Source organism: Taudactylus pleione, unplaced genomic scaffold, assembly GCF_031769625.1.
Source record: "Taudactylus pleione unplaced genomic scaffold, aTauple2 ptg000828l, whole genome shotgun sequence".
Classification (NCBI taxonomy): Eukaryota; Metazoa; Chordata; class Amphibia; order Anura; family Myobatrachidae; genus Taudactylus; species Taudactylus pleione.
In genome coordinates, this window is record NW_028285230.1 from 980,315 (window position 1) to 996,038 (window position 15,724).

Genomic DNA, 15,724 nt, shown 5'->3' on the forward strand with positions numbered 1-15,724 from the left:
ACAGTCTGCTGCCCTTTGGGGGTGGGAGGGGTGCGGTGGCAGCTTCCATTTCCCAAAACAGAGACGTGTCGCCGCGTTGAGGGGGAGGGAAGAGGCCAGGATTTTCGTCGGCTGATTTTCTTGCCTCTTTCTCTCATCTGCAGTAGTCGGCTTGCTTGACCCCATGGGTCACTTAGCCGGTCAATGTGCCCGCAGATTACCTGATGTAGCGTTGTACAAAGCAGCTGGGATAAGTAATGCATAGGGTGCGTGATGCCTCCTGTGCATTACCATATCTGCAAGGACGGAATTGCAAAGCTGCTTGCGTGCATACATCATATATCAATAGCCTGCCTGCATACATCATATATCTATAGCCTGCGTGCATACATCATATATCTATAGCCTGTGTGCATACATCATATCTATAGCCTGCATGCATACATGATATATCTATAGCCTGCGTGCATACATCATATCTATAGCCTGCGTGCATACATCATATCTATAGCCTGCGTGCATACATCATATATCAATAGCCTGCCTGCATACATCATATATCTATAGCCTGCGTGCATACATCATATATCTATAGCCTGCGTGCATACATCAAATATCTATAGCCTGCGTGCATACATCATATCTATAGCCTGCCTGCATACATCATATCTATAGCCTGCGTGCAGCTTTGCAATTGCGATCCTTGATGAATCAGGCCCTAAGCCCGTCTATTGGGTACTGACAGAATGACAGGGGAATCTCCAGATTGTTATGTTACCATGCATATTCAAACATTAATTATATTTCACATCTGAGTTTTAATCCACTGAAACATTGATAGGATTTGGAACTTACTTATTTGGAACTTACTTGGCAAAGATATTTTTGCAGGGGTCTGGATAAGCCATGGTCCCAAATTCTGACACCACTATTCTCTTGGCCTCCATGTTAGACGTATAGGTGTCACTGCGAAGGAACTTACTTCTGTAGTACACCTCACCTGCCAATCAACAAGCCAGGGTTTGTTTTAAAAGGAATAATTTGCCCATCTTGCAATGATAAGGTCAAATACATCTGCATTTTATTATATTTGTTTTCTAAGCTGGGTCACAAGCCTCCAAGTCCACTTGCTCTAGACTTTGCTCTATATATAACTAATATGTCTGATGTAGACTAAACTAGGAAATATTGGCACGTATTGGCCTGAGCGGGTGAAGTGGGTGAAAGTGCGGACGTCAGTGGCAGCCAGATTTGCAACATCATGCTAATGCCACCATCTGTCCGTCTTCATGCGGAAGACTGTGCCGCCTGCTGTATTTCTGCCTGCAGCCGCCATCTTTAGTATTGGCACTTGCAGCCACCTCATGCTGTGTGCCAAAGATCCATCTGAAAAAGGCGGTCCCTTCTCCATACGTATGCTTCAAACAAGATGCAGAAGTTGGGCTACGCGCCCATAACAATCCCACTGTTCCATGCCCTTGCACAGAAGCCGCGCAGTTGCCATCCAGAAACCCCATTTCATGGCTGTAGAGATCAAGCCACGCACGGAACGAAGCATCTGCATAAAGTACCGGGAGAGGGATCCATAGGATCCCTCCCCAGCATCAACCACTAGCACATGCATGGTCAGCAGACTCCTCATGCGCAGCAGTGTGTCCAGCTCCGGAATATGTAGTGTAGGGAATGTGATACCTTCACTGCTTACACACCGCAGAGATGAGCAGGATTTGTATTGTGACGCCCACTGGCGGCTTCGCAAATACAACCAATTGCGTACAAAGATGCAGCATCGGACGCAGATCAGTTGATTATCAAAGTTCTGAGTAGTCCTATGGTTACTCAGAATGACCGTTGGAATGGCGATGCTGCAGCCTTCGCAACTGCGTATGGGATTGCATACAAGCCCTGAAAATGGTCGCAACACGCCTACGCTTAATTTGCCACCCTCTGTTACCGTCCAAAAATGGTCCTTGCCTCTCAAACACTTTGCAAATTAAACCTCACTGTGACTCATACTTACCTACCTTTAGTATCTGCTCCCCGGGAGATGCCCAGAAAGCAGACACAGGTGGGCACTTTGGGGGGCAGGGCCGGACTCCTATGTTATTAGGCCACAAATCGCGGGAGCGAGGTGAGGGGCGGGGCTAAATGACGTGAAAACGCATCATTTAGCTCCACTCCCTCCATTCGGAGCCGCGATTCACGTCAATTATGCCGTGATTCCCGGTGATCATCTCCCCGTCCTGCCCACTTCATTAGAAAGTGGGCGGGATTCAGAAGATGTGAATACTCTTTCGGGGATGCGGGGTGTTCCCTGAAAATTCGGGAGCCTCCCAACACTTCCGGGAGAGTAGTTAAGTATGCTGTGACTGTCATTGCAGGAACATCGCACCACATGCACAGCGTGACTTATATGCTTGCGCAGTAGAAAACAAATCGTCCATTTGCAAAAACATCAAACTTCTCTATATCAGGTCCTTAGCCAAGAGCAGGGTATCAGCAAACAGTGCCTATTTGATTAATGTCTCACAATACAGGAAACATTGGGGGACTTATGTAACAGGGTGCGACTTGCAGCCGCTGTGGAAGTCCTCCGAGTCCTCCGGTATTTTTAAAGCGGCAACTATTTTAAAGGCAGAAACAGCTTAGGTTTGCCTTTACAATGATTGCCGCTTTAAAAATACTGGAAGACTTGCATGAGTTCCCACAGCGGCTGTGAGTACTCCATATAATTAGCATTGTGGTTATTATTTAGAACACACTTTTTTTTTTTTAAAGGAAACCTGTCTCCAGGCTCAACATTTGCTTTTTATTTGCTTAAAAATATTGTTCTTCCGTGACCTCATTTGTCCTGGAAGGTGCATAGTTCACAAGACATTATTTGGTGACCAAAACAAAACAACAAACGTTGAATTTGGTGACAGATTTTCTTTAAATGCACCTGACACTGTTATAATATTAACTTTAAATAGAGGTTGGGATATGTTCCACTATGTTTTTCAGAAACAATTGTCTATTGCTCCATGTACTGTGCTGTTGGGAATCTGTGCTTCCATAAGCCTGTATAGTATATTCCACAGGTTCTCAAACTTGGTCCTCAGGACCCCAAACATTTTAAAAGATCCACAGATGGAGCTAATTATTTTACTTTTGATTCTGTGAGGAGACCTGGAAAACTTGCAATGTTTGTGGTCCTGAGGACCGAGTTTGAGAACCTGTGATCTAGAGTAACACTGCTCAATATAAACCAGGGGCGTATCTATAATGGGTGCAGGGTGTGTGGGGCATACGGGCCCGGCACCGCACACCCTACACCCATAGTATTACTTACCTCTCCGGAGTGCCACGTCGGTGTGGGTGTCCGGTGCTGTAAAAACAACTGGAAAATGGCCGCCGCGGCCATTTTCCCGTCGCTTGCGCATGCGCAGTACAGGAAAATGGTCACTGCGGCCATTTTTCCGGTGACCTGCGCATACTCTATAGACTCTGGGCGCACTCTAGTGCCCAGAGTCTATAACTCCAGCACTGCCTGCACACAGCTCAGTGCTCTGCCGGCCGATGGGTGGAGAGGAGGGGGCCAGTGTTGGAGACTGCACACGGGCCCCCTCCTCTCTAGAAACGCCCCTGATATAAACACACATCTTTTGAGATCATTGCTGCCCTGTATGCGAGTATGGGAAAAGTGTCCTTCCAGCTCATCTCTCTTCTATACACAAGTAAAGCAAACATGAGCATGCATATCTAGCGGCCATTCCATGCATCATTATCCCATCTAATGACACACACCTACCATCTTTAAAAGTGAAACTGTGCAGTAAAGAGAGACCATCAAACCAGTGCCTGTATGACATCTCCCCCACAGCGTGTATTCCGGGGCCATTGCGCAGCAGAGTTCCCTGCAGCCAGTTTGGTATCTGCCCTGTGAGGACAAAGGGGAAAAAAAAAGCACATTTTTAATTCAAAATCTTAGGAGTAAAATAGTTTTGTTTTTTTTAAATGATGCTTCTGCATGTCCGAGCAACCATTGCCGGGGAGGGTTTTTGGGGAATATGCCATTCAAAGATCCGAGTCAGCAGCTCGCCAACCAAATTGTTTTAAAGGCCTGATTTAGAGGTGCACGCTATTTGCAGGCAATGCCGAGGTTCCCGTAGCTGAACGATTATTTGCTACTGCACATGTGCGAAATGGGTTCCGGACTATAGATAGACAGTATTTAGATAGACAATGTCTAGATAGACACCAGATGTTACACAGTCAATAGTTAGACAGGAACAAAAGGTCGACAGGGACAGAAGTCAGACACACTAAAGTTTGACATGTAACGAGATCGACAGGTACAAAAGGTCGACAGGGTCAAAAGTTCGACACAAAAAAATGGTCGACATTTTTTTATTTTTTAGGGTTAGTTATAGGGTTAGGCACTTACTGGAGTGTTAGGGTTAGGCACTTACCCCCACGGTTAGTGTTAGTTATTTACCCACACTGTTAGGGTTAGGCACCAGGAGGGAGGGATAGGGTTAGGCACCAAGGGGAGGGTTATGATTTGGGTTAGGGTGAAGATTAGGGCTAAAAAACAAAAAAATGAAATTGTCGATCACGGTGTGTGTGTATTGTGTTTATACTATCACGGTGTGTGTGTATTGTGTTTATTTAAACATTTCCTTACAGATGAACAACAGGTACCAGCGGGCCCTTAATGCCCCGCATGGTGGTACTTGTGGTTCTCCAAGCACCAACATGCAGGGGAGGCTTGCTGGGACCTGCAGTTCTACTCGTAAAGACAATGACTTATCTCTTTTACGCTACACTTACACTATCAACCCGCCATCCACCGCCCAGGGGTGGCGGGGATAGCCCTGGGCTATCAGCTTAGGCCTGGAGTGCCCTGGAGAGGGGGACCCTGGCCTGGGCTGACTAGCGGTCAGGGGTAATGTTTTGGCTGGGGAAACCCGGTGATAGGGTTTCCCTGGCTGTGACATTACACCCCCGCTAGAAAGGGTCCTGTGTTGGTTGTGGGAATTACAGGGGAACCCTACGCATTTTTTCCACTGTAATTCCAGAACCAGGACGGATCAGAGCCTGGTGCTGGTTGTGCAGTGGAACCCTATGCAATTTTTTTCCTGTACTTACACAACCAGGACTGGCTATGAAAATTCCGGGGCTGGTTGTGCTGTGCTTTTAGGAGGGGACCCCACAACATTTTTTTTTATAAATGTAACACTTAACAAGCATTTTACACTAGGATACATGCATACATCAGTGAGATTCATGTATGTATCTGTGTGAAAATGGAAAAAAAAACATAATTACAGCGCTCCAATGAGATATAATAAAAATACTAATATGCGACTAGGTTCAAAATATAAAAAACATATTTAACGACACAATATATTAAATTAAATTCTCATACATAGCACACTGAAAATATCAATATGAATATGAACAAGTAAAAATAGCAGCATTGATCCAAGAGTAGAGTAATAAATATCCCAGGATTCTCTACATGGGAGAATTTGAAGACTCCTATGTTTGGGGCAGTTATGCTGGCGCCAATCTGGTCTTCTATGGCCGTTACATTGATGATCATTTTTTCATTTGGGATGAGGATTTCAAGTCGGCACAGTCGTTTGTAGAGCACTTTAATCACAATACTTTGAAGGGCCAATGAATGCATCTCCACAGAAATTGTTCACAATTAGATAAACAAGCTACAAATATGATCGATTCTTTCAAACAAAGGGGGTATCCTGAACCCCTTCTTTTACAAGCCTTAGATGAAGTACCTAAGGTGGATAGGTCCACTTTATTTCATGAAAAAGAGAATACAGAAATAGAAAACAAAAAAGGGGAAAATAGAGATCTGGCCTTTATATGTAAATTTAACAATCACTCCAGAAAAATGATTGAAATAATGAATAAAAATAACAATATTTTGAGATGCGATGGTATTCTTTGGGATATTATACCTTCTAGACCCCGAGTTGTCTTTAGGAAAACAAAATCCCTTAAAAACGTGTTAGCTCCTAGCTACTTAAAAACCTCGGACCAAAATAAATCCGACTCATCCAATACTTGGATACCATGTAGACCAGCTGTTTTTTTTCCAGTGTGGGAAATCTAGATGTAGTATGTGCAAATACACCAAAAGAAGAACTTTAACTCTAGATATCGTCGGGGAGAAAGATCCCTATCGGATTGAGAATTTTATCAATTGCGATTCTCATTATGTAATCTATATGCTTTCTTGTGGTTGTGGCTTGAGATACGTGGGACGCACCACTAGAAATCTTAAAATTTGGTTTCTTGAACATCGAAGGAATGTTATTAACCGAGTGCTGACTCACAGTGTCTCCAGACACTTTCACAACTTTCACGAGGGTGATCCCAAAATGATGGAGATTGTGGGTATCCAACAGGTTCCTATCTCTCCCAGGGGGTGGGATAGATACCATCACCTTTGTCGACAAGAAATCTATTGGATTTTCAAAATGAACTCTATGCATCCAACAGGTTTAAATGAACCTATAGAATTGAATATCTGTTGGTAATTTTTTTAACTATGTTTCCCATTTAGCTGGAGAAAGGGTCCCCTTCACCTCTTTTTGCGAGTACATTGTTTCTTTGTTTATAAATTACCGTATTATATCTAAACCCTGTAGATTTCATAAATTTCTGATACACTTATAACAACTATAATACATCATCATTTCATAGGATATCCAACCTTTTATTCATCTAGGTTACCTTTAAATCAAGCCTGCTCTTTTGGAATCAATTAAGTTCTATAGATATTTAATTATAATTTATTTCTTATGTATAAAATATCATAATACTTATCTGACATATTAATTATTCTTCTCTTAGTCTATGATATGATTGGATTTTCTGTCTTATTTCTGATATGTATGTCATGCACCATACAATATTATTGTTTATTATTTTTATTTTCTTTGTTTCCTCAGTGTCAGAGATTTAAGTTATATGTCTGTTTAAAGAAAACATAATACTTACCTATAATATTAGCCATTCATTATATTTAGTTTACTATATACTTAGAATTCCGTCTAGCTAAGATACATAGCTGACGTATTCTCTGTTGACAACACAAGATTATTATTTATTATTATTATTTGTTTATTTACTATGAGTGTCCGGGCTCCGTGACAAGTGATTCAGAGAACAACCACTTGAATGGAGCTTGTTGATTGACCAAAGGTTTTTCTCACTTATTAAGAATTTTTGGCTCTGTGACACATGACTCAAAGGTTTATCACACGACCATGAGCTTGTTGGCCAATCACGAGAGGTCATGTTCCGGAATATGTGACTCAAAGATGAGTCACGTGATCGGAACCATGAAATGGGACCTCACATATAAGGTAATTAAATGAGATGTTTATATTCTTGTGTTTTTTTTTATTTTACATAAAGTAGTTGGTCTACTAATGTGCAATAGGATTTTCCTTCCAATAATATGTGGTATTTGCACCTTTCTTTATGTAACTAAGGGCTTCATTCAGAGGCGGCCGTACGGTCTACGACCGCACGGCCACCTCAATGTTTTTCCAGTGCGCATGCGCACGAGGGAGCCGGCTCCTTCATGCGCATGCGTGAGACCCGCTACGACCGACATCGCCGGTCGTAGCGGGTCTCTTTCCAAAGGGGGCGAGCTGTCGATGTTGATTGACAGCTCGCCCCGTTTGGAAGGCGGGCCGGGGGGGTGGCAGCCCAAACGGAGGCGTTCCCATTGGAACGCCTGCCATTTGGGGGAGGCCCCACTGACATCACTAGTGATGTCAGTGGAGAGCTTCTGGCTCTGACAGAGGGTCTCGTCGTAAGCCCCGATGGTCGCGATGGTCTATGACCATCGCGACCATCACCCTAGCGGTCGTTAGAGCTGTGGGTGTAAACCCACAGCCTAACGACCGAAACAGAGGCGGCCGGTCAGGATGCAAGCGGCCGCCCAGTTTCTGAGCGACCACTTGCATCCTCCGACCGCCTCTGAATGAGGGTCTAAGTTATTTTTAACATTAAACCACACAGGTGTTATGTATCAGTTCATTACATAGGGGTATATAAATCCCCAAATGGAACAGCATAAGCTATATTTGCCTCTGAAGAAGCTTAGAGCAGTCAGCGAAACGCGTTAAGCAAGGACTACTATTCCCAGCAATTTACCAGGATTAGATTTTGGACCATGCACTGCACTTTAAAATAGCTTATACCTTTGTGTTGAAAAATGTTTACATCCAGCTCAGGACTCCAGGAAAATAATACATCTACTGCGAGGATATCTTGCCTATAATCTGAGGAGACCTACCATGGACTGGAAAAATAATCTTTATTCACATCGGTTTTGCGATGTGGATAAATTTGAATTGGCCGCCGATTAGACTATATTTTACATCTACTAACGGTATCTTTATTATAAGGACCAATCTAACAGACTCATATTTGGGACTCCATCCTGGGCTATTTATTACTTTTTCATCAATGCTGCTATTTTTACTTGTTCATATTCATATTTTCAGTGTGCTATATATGAGAATTTCATTTAATATATTGTGTCATTAAATATATGTTTTTTATATTTTGAACCTAGTCGCATATTAATATTTTTATTATATCTAATTGGAGCGCTGTAATTATTTGTTTTTTTCTTCTTTCATATCTTTCAAGGCTCAGATCCTCCATCTAACAGCTGCTCATTTTTTATATCTTTAGTGGTATAGCGCCTACATCAGGACACCTTGGGTGTATTTTGTCTATCTGTGTGAAAATGAACTGCTCATGCTGAAAATGAAAGCACAAAGCAGTTCTATTCATTTGGGGATTTGAATTTCGTTTGGAAGTGGGATTTGCTGTTCGATTTGTACATGAACATGCAAAAACAAACAGCAAATCACTGTTCAAAATCGAACCAAATCGAATTCGATTTAGAAAAGGCTTCTAAAATAAAATTTTACTAAATGAGGGATTTGTACTTTCGTTTTGATTTGAGGTGAACTAAATCGAACATCAAAACAAAACTAAAAACGAACTTTGATAAATATACCCCTAAGTATATTTTTGTACAGTAATGCAATAAAACAGATAACATGTGTAATATTTACTCATACTCTTTTCTAATCCAAAACAATGTCCCTATTTAACCTTTCATTAAGGATGGACTAGTATTTAATTAACCCATAAGCATCTAAAACCAGATTTTTGGGGGCCTGATAGAGTCTGAAACACAATTTTTCACAGGGGGCTGAGACCAGGGTTGGAGTGTCCGTGGAGCAAAAGTACAGATTGGATCCGAGCATTTATCAGATTGGCACACACTATCTAATGCTGTTTTTATACCTAAATTCTGGGTCTGACCCGGAGGTTGGAACAGGGTTCCAAACCGGATCAGACCCGGAATTTAGCCGGCACGGACCCAGGATATTCCCGAGTCGGCGCCGTTCACACTGGAGCTGGGCCTGCAGTGACCTGGCTCTTCTGGCGTGGAAGTGGACACTTGGAGATGTCATCATGACCCGGATTGCGCCGTTTACACTGCAGGGTTTCACGGGTCATTCCCGTGTTAAACCCCGCAAGTTACCTGGGTTGGACTAATGGGTCACTGGACCTGGGAATCCAACCCTGTCCCCTTTTACACCAAGGAGCTACCCGGGTTAACCCTGCAATAACCCGGGTTTTACTGTAGCTCAGGTGTAAATGATAAGATCGAACTGTAGGTGGCCAGTATAATAATACAATGGGTACATTTGTTGGTGATCTAAATACAAAAAGGAATAAAAAAAACTTGTGTTTTACAATGGGAAACTATGTAAACAATCCTGTAAAATTCTGCTATGGGTGCTGTGAAATAAAAAAAAAATGCCTAATTAGAGAATTCTGCAGTGGAGTGAAGGTCAGAGGGCGCAATGTAATCTCACAGAGATTAGTGCTAGAATCCACACTCATTGTTCTATGACTTGCAGCATTTACACGCTCCAGTTACCTAGATAGATTAAATATGTTATTTAGCTAAGAATTAGATGCACGTTGGCTTCGCATGCTTCATTAGTACTACACAGTGTATACAGTGTTTTTGATTTCTCTGTTACACTCATTAACGGAACTTTGTACTGAATAATATTATGTATTATTCGTTTTCTATGGCTCTCTTTGATAAATGAAAAAGGGCAGCTCCTATTATTAAGACTTGTAATTAAGCATTTGCCATTTTCTATAATTTGCACAATGAGGCAATTGTTCCTTTTGGCACCTGTGGTGAGTGATTAACCTACAGTAGTTCATGGTTTACGTGGTGCATTGCACCATCATGTACATACACAAGTGCACACCCCCACTGAGCCACAAGTAGAACTGAAAGCATTATGCCAAACTTTTTCTACTTGGGTTGGACAAATTGCAGGACAAAAGGGGAAATAGCCTCAAGACAATGTGGGTATTTTGTAGGTGAATCTGGGTGTGGCTTGGGCAAATCATGGGAGGAACTTAGAGCTGTATTCAATTTGAGCGGACCCGCGATACTTTTCCGCCTCCCAGACTTTTCGCCTACATCGCGTGTTTTTAGGCGGAAAAGTATCGCGCGCACGCCCGCTTTACCCCTTATTCAATTGGAAAGTACGCGAAAACGGGACCCGCCAAAAGTTAAACAAGCGGAAAGTACTGTCAGATTTGGGGAAATCAGCCTGACACCCCCCAAAAGATGCCCCCCCCCCCCCCCCGATTTGGCTTGCTGAAGGTATTTGGTGTTTTTAAACAGGCTCAATAGCTGCTAAATAGCATTTTTGTACAAGTGGTGCAGAATAGTATTCAGGAGTATTTTTTGCAGAAAATACTCAGCAAATTTGGGGTACTTGAAAATGGGGGCCAGCATATTGAAGAGTTGCTAAAGTTAAGTTGAAAATACATGAAAAATCCACCTGCCGCAAGCACCTGCAATGTAAAAACACATGGGCCATACTTGGGGAAACCCCCAGAGTCAAGTTCGCTAGTTTTTGTTTTTGTCCCCCAACATTTTTTTTTTCGCCCCCAAATTCAAAGTGATTTTTTGGGGTCTCGTTAAGTGTGTTTTTTAAAAATTTTGGCGCAGTTTACCTTTGGGGGACTATCTGAATGCGCACGGGGGTTCCCGCAATGTTGCACCCCAAAACCCCAATTCTGCACTTTTTTTCGCCTCCTATTCACAGGCAAAACTTTTCTGCCTATTACATTGCATTGACTTTACACCTAGGCGGAAAGTCTTTGAAATTGAATACGGAGTAAATTCAAAACAGGCGAAAAGTTTCGGCCAAAAACACGTGAAGACAGACTTTTCGCCTCAAATTGAATACGGGCCATAGTTGTGTCAAAATCTCGCTTTTTTAAACTGTTAGGAGGTAGAAGTGAAGAAGTGAAGAATTACCCACGAAGGGCTGCCTACTGCCACATTTGCCCTCCTTATTAGTTTAACACTTATATCTAAATACTAAAGGTAGGGGGTGACAAATATGTTAATTTCCTCTTTCAAACTTGTTGTCGTAAGTGTACATGTTTATAAAGGCCTACCCTCACGGCCGGGAGGCTCACGAACATCGGGTGGTGCTCCCGGGGGCTGGGGCCACCCGGCCGCCCACTTCCCCAGTGAAGTTGGCGGCACAGGTGGCACAGGTGGCCGATGACGCAATCTGCCTTAAATGACGTTGTCATGGCTTCATCCCCCGCTCCACAGTGGGCACTGAATAGAGGAAGGGGGGGGGTGGAGATTACGATGATACCATGCCCCGTGAAGAAATAAAACATGTTAGTTACATTTTTCTACAGCTTGTTAAATGTTGTGATACTTTGTTTCAGTATAGCAAGGTGTACTGTCTTCAGGTAATTCAGTGATTCTGTTTCCCTGAACCCCCATCATAGCTTGCTTACTAAATGTAATGTGAAGCCCAGCAAATACGAATGTATGGTAAGAACTGTGACCCTGATTCAGAGCCGGACTCTCTGACAGAGCGCTCGCTTTGAATCAGGGCCGGCCACCGACAGCTATAGCGAGCGGACAGGAAGATGGTCGCGATGGTCAAGACCATCGCGACCATCGGGCGTTTGCGACAAGACCCTTGTGGTAGGGTCTCGTTGCTGAAAACCCCAGAGAGATTTCGGCTCTAACAGAGCCAAAATCTCTCTCACTGACATCACTCGTGATGTCAGTGGGGCCGCCCACAAACGGAGGCGTTCACTTGGGAACGCCTCCGTCTGGGCAGCCACCCCCCCCGGCCCGCCCACCAAAGGGGGCGTGCTGTCACTCAACATCGACAGCACGCCCCCTTTGGTACGAGACCCGGGTTTCGCGCATACACACGACGGAGCCGGCTCCGTCGAGCGCATGCGCTATGGGCCACCATCGACCCAGATGCGAGTGCTCAGCGCTTGCGACCGGGTCTGAATCAGGCCCTGTGTTTTATATTTAGGGCACAAAGGGATTCTATTGCTGCAGATGCTGTCATATTGATGGTGCATGTACCTTTCCCATCTGCGTATGTACATATTTTTTGACCTTTTTTAACAATAAATAAGCAGCTTGTGAAATCACCTGTGTCCTGGGGCGCCTGAACGGTACCAGTCAGCACAAACACATTAGAGCTACTATCTGCTGTAGTGTGAACCGGCTAGTGTGGTACCCAGACAAGAATAGTATAAACATTATGTTGTTCCACAATCCAGATTATTATGGGAATTGTATTTCATCCTTACACTACTGCTGGCCATACACCTACACGACCAGCATAAGATCCGATACATCATACGATTTCCCTCCGACTCCCCGGAGCTCCCCGGCAGTCCCGGCAGCATGTTTGTTGTTTTTCTTAGCACAGGATCTGTCGTAAGATCGATCCTGTGTCTCACAGGCTCATAAGGGAAACAGTCATTGAAATGACTTGAATTTTTGCACGATGGATCACATGAACAAAATAAACGGCACAATCTGCACACGATACGATGGACAAGATGTGCTGCACATCTGATCATAAGATCAGATTATAGGAGCTGTGGGAGCGCGCATCGGATCGTAGCTTACTAAAATAATACACGATTTTTACACGATCCATCTGATGACTCATCGAAAATCGTACAATTGGCCCGAAATCGTACAGGTGTATGGCCAGCATTAGTCTATAGACAGATACTGTTTGGGTTAGCAATTGTACACAGAACAGGCAGTTATTATAACTTATTACCACTAAAAGGAAGCAGATAAATTATATACCGTATTGTAATTTTTAAATTAAGCAGTGTGGATTAAGGCCCTCATTCAGAGCCGGACGCTCTGAGCAGAGTGCTCGCTCTGAATGAGGGCCGTCCTCCATAAAAATGGAGCGTCCTCCTGGACGCTCGTATAGCTGTGGGTCACCACCCACAGCTCATACGAGCGTGCAGGATGATGGTCGTGATGGTCTTGACCATCGCCAGTGCGACCAGAAGCCTGTGGTCTGGGTTTTCGACCACAAGCCCTGGAGTGATTTTGGCTCTATCAGAGCCAAAATCACTCCCACTGACATCACTAGTGATGTCAGTGGGGCCGGCTTCAGACGGTAGGCGTTCCCTTGGGAACGCCTCCGTCTGGCAGGCACGCCTCCGGCACGCCCACCAAAGGGGGCGTGCTGTCAATCAACATCGACAACACGCCCCCTTTGATCAGACACAACGAGCAAAAGAAAGTCCCTCCATCGTGCGCATGCTCAGTGCACACCATCGACCCACTTGCGAGCGGACAGCCGCTTGCGAGTGGGTCTGAATGAGGCCCTAAATCCATAGAAATGATTTCATTTTTTCCCCAATCTCAGCCGTGTATGAGTTAAGGGCCTGATTCAGGTTGGTTCGCACGCAGCCAGCCGATGTTTGCATTCTGCTCATGTGTATAACACGCACTGCGCGCGCGCAAACCGGCCACAGCGATCGGGAAGCGATGGCAGTGAGCACGCAAAGTCTTCACATGGTGATTGACAGGAAGTGGCCGTTTGAGGGTGGTGTCAGGGGGTGGTCAGAGAAACGCAGGCGTGCCTGGGCGGTTAAACGCGGTTACAGGGGCGTGCATAATTAAGCCCCTGCGATAGCATACGCTGGCAGAGGTCTAGATGGCAACAGGAAATTTAGCAGCTTCTGTGGTAGGGTCAGGTCAACCACAACTGTGCGGATGGTTCCGATGTTACTCGATGGTACCGATGTTTTCGCTGACTTGGGGATGCATGTCATGGGAAGTGGGCAGGCTTTATACAGTGGTGGGCGTCTTGGTATAGAGCTGCGGTTGCTGTGCGATTGCATTCATTAGTATATTTGCGCATCGAGCGGGTGCGTGCTAACACAGCCTTGCAAATCAAACTGAATCAGACCCTAAATACTCAGATGATACAGTATGCCTGTGGCTGGTGCATACACTGTACTCCTATCCTGTGCAGTCTCATGTCTACGTCCCCTGTGCAGAATCCTACAGTACATCACATAGGAGAGAGTTACATCGTCCCTTACCTTGCACTTGTGCCTTAATAGGCTCAGGACATTCCTGGCGGTTTTTGGAGAAGATGACATCTACTACAGACTCTACCAGGTTATCACGGCTTTCCATGGCTGGTACATACAGTGACTCAGGTCTCCTAACGCCTGCAGCCACTTGCTCTCCTCCCGGCTTATTTATAGAGATGTCTTGGTCAAAGTACAGCTGGGCTGATGCACAATAGCAGGACACCCCCACATACTAACACACTCACACCCACGTGCACTCTCCCTCCTACCATGGCAGAAACAAGGATCTTATCTCTGTTCTAGAGGGGGGGGGAAGAAAAACTGAGTGGAGCAAACCCAGAATTAACCTCTACACTGCCAGAGATGCAGAAATGTTACTTAGATTAGGTTCTTTTTCTTCTTCTCATTAATAAAGAGCACAACCACAATGGCATACAATCAATGACTGTATTCTGCAGGGCTGTGTAAAACAGATTATAATTGAGAATATAATGCCCCCAAGTGCAAAAAGCACCCTCCGAATTTAAACAGTCACTTGATTCTTCAGATTTCCACCTGCTCCTCCGAACAGCTCCTTCAATATCTCAGCGTTAGCTGCAAAGAAAATAAATAGATGTAGAATCAGCATTTACCCCGAATGGGACATTTTAGTTCCAAATATCAGGGGGATTCAATTTAGCATAATGCGCCACTGCGTTGTTCGGCTGTGCACGTTATTGATAGAGGGTCTATGTACTAAGCCTTGGACAGAGATAAAGAACCAACTAATCAGCTTCTAACTGTCACTTTACAGGTTGTGTTTGAAAAGTGACATTTAGGAGCTGATTGGTTGGTACTTTATCCGTCTCCACTTCAAGGCTTAGTACATAGACCCCTAATGCGGTAGCCAAACAGCGCTAATTTTCCTGGGTGCCTCTCTGTTGTACAGGGTGGTCCATAAGAGTGGAACGCCCTTATAAAAAGGAAAATGAGCAAGGAAATATTAATCCAGTGTCTACACATATGATATGGGAGTGAGGGGAAAACTTTTTAGGGCATGTCACCAGTAGGGAGAGTCAGCCATTTTGGTGTCAACACTAATTTTTTTATATGGGAAGGTAGTCATGTGACATATCAAACAATGCAGAATTTCATAGGCAAAACAATGGTGTTCTTCATTTTAACATATCTTTATTCATTCTCGAATTTTAACCTAAAGTTCATAGGATATGTTTAAGGAGCTGTCCACCATGTTGCAGTATTAAGGCTATTC

The 15,724-nt window shown here is 44.2% G+C and overlaps 1 protein-coding gene across 1 annotated transcript in view; it reads right to left on the reverse strand.

Annotated features, from left to right (window-relative positions):
- Window positions 1-14,575, reverse strand: part of BCO1 (beta-carotene oxygenase 1) — a 52,977-nt gene extending 38,402 nt beyond the window's left edge. The window contains exons 1-3 of the mRNA XM_088458400.1: window positions 14,479-14,575; window positions 3,770-3,898; window positions 850-979 (exon numbers count right to left, since the gene is read on the reverse strand). Of these exons, the coding sequence (XP_088314526.1) occupies window positions 850-979; window positions 3,770-3,898; window positions 14,479-14,575 (356 nt within the window). The remainder of the gene's footprint in view (window positions 1-849; window positions 980-3,769; window positions 3,899-14,478) is intronic.
- Between the last annotated feature and the right edge of the window lie 1,149 nt (window positions 14,576-15,724).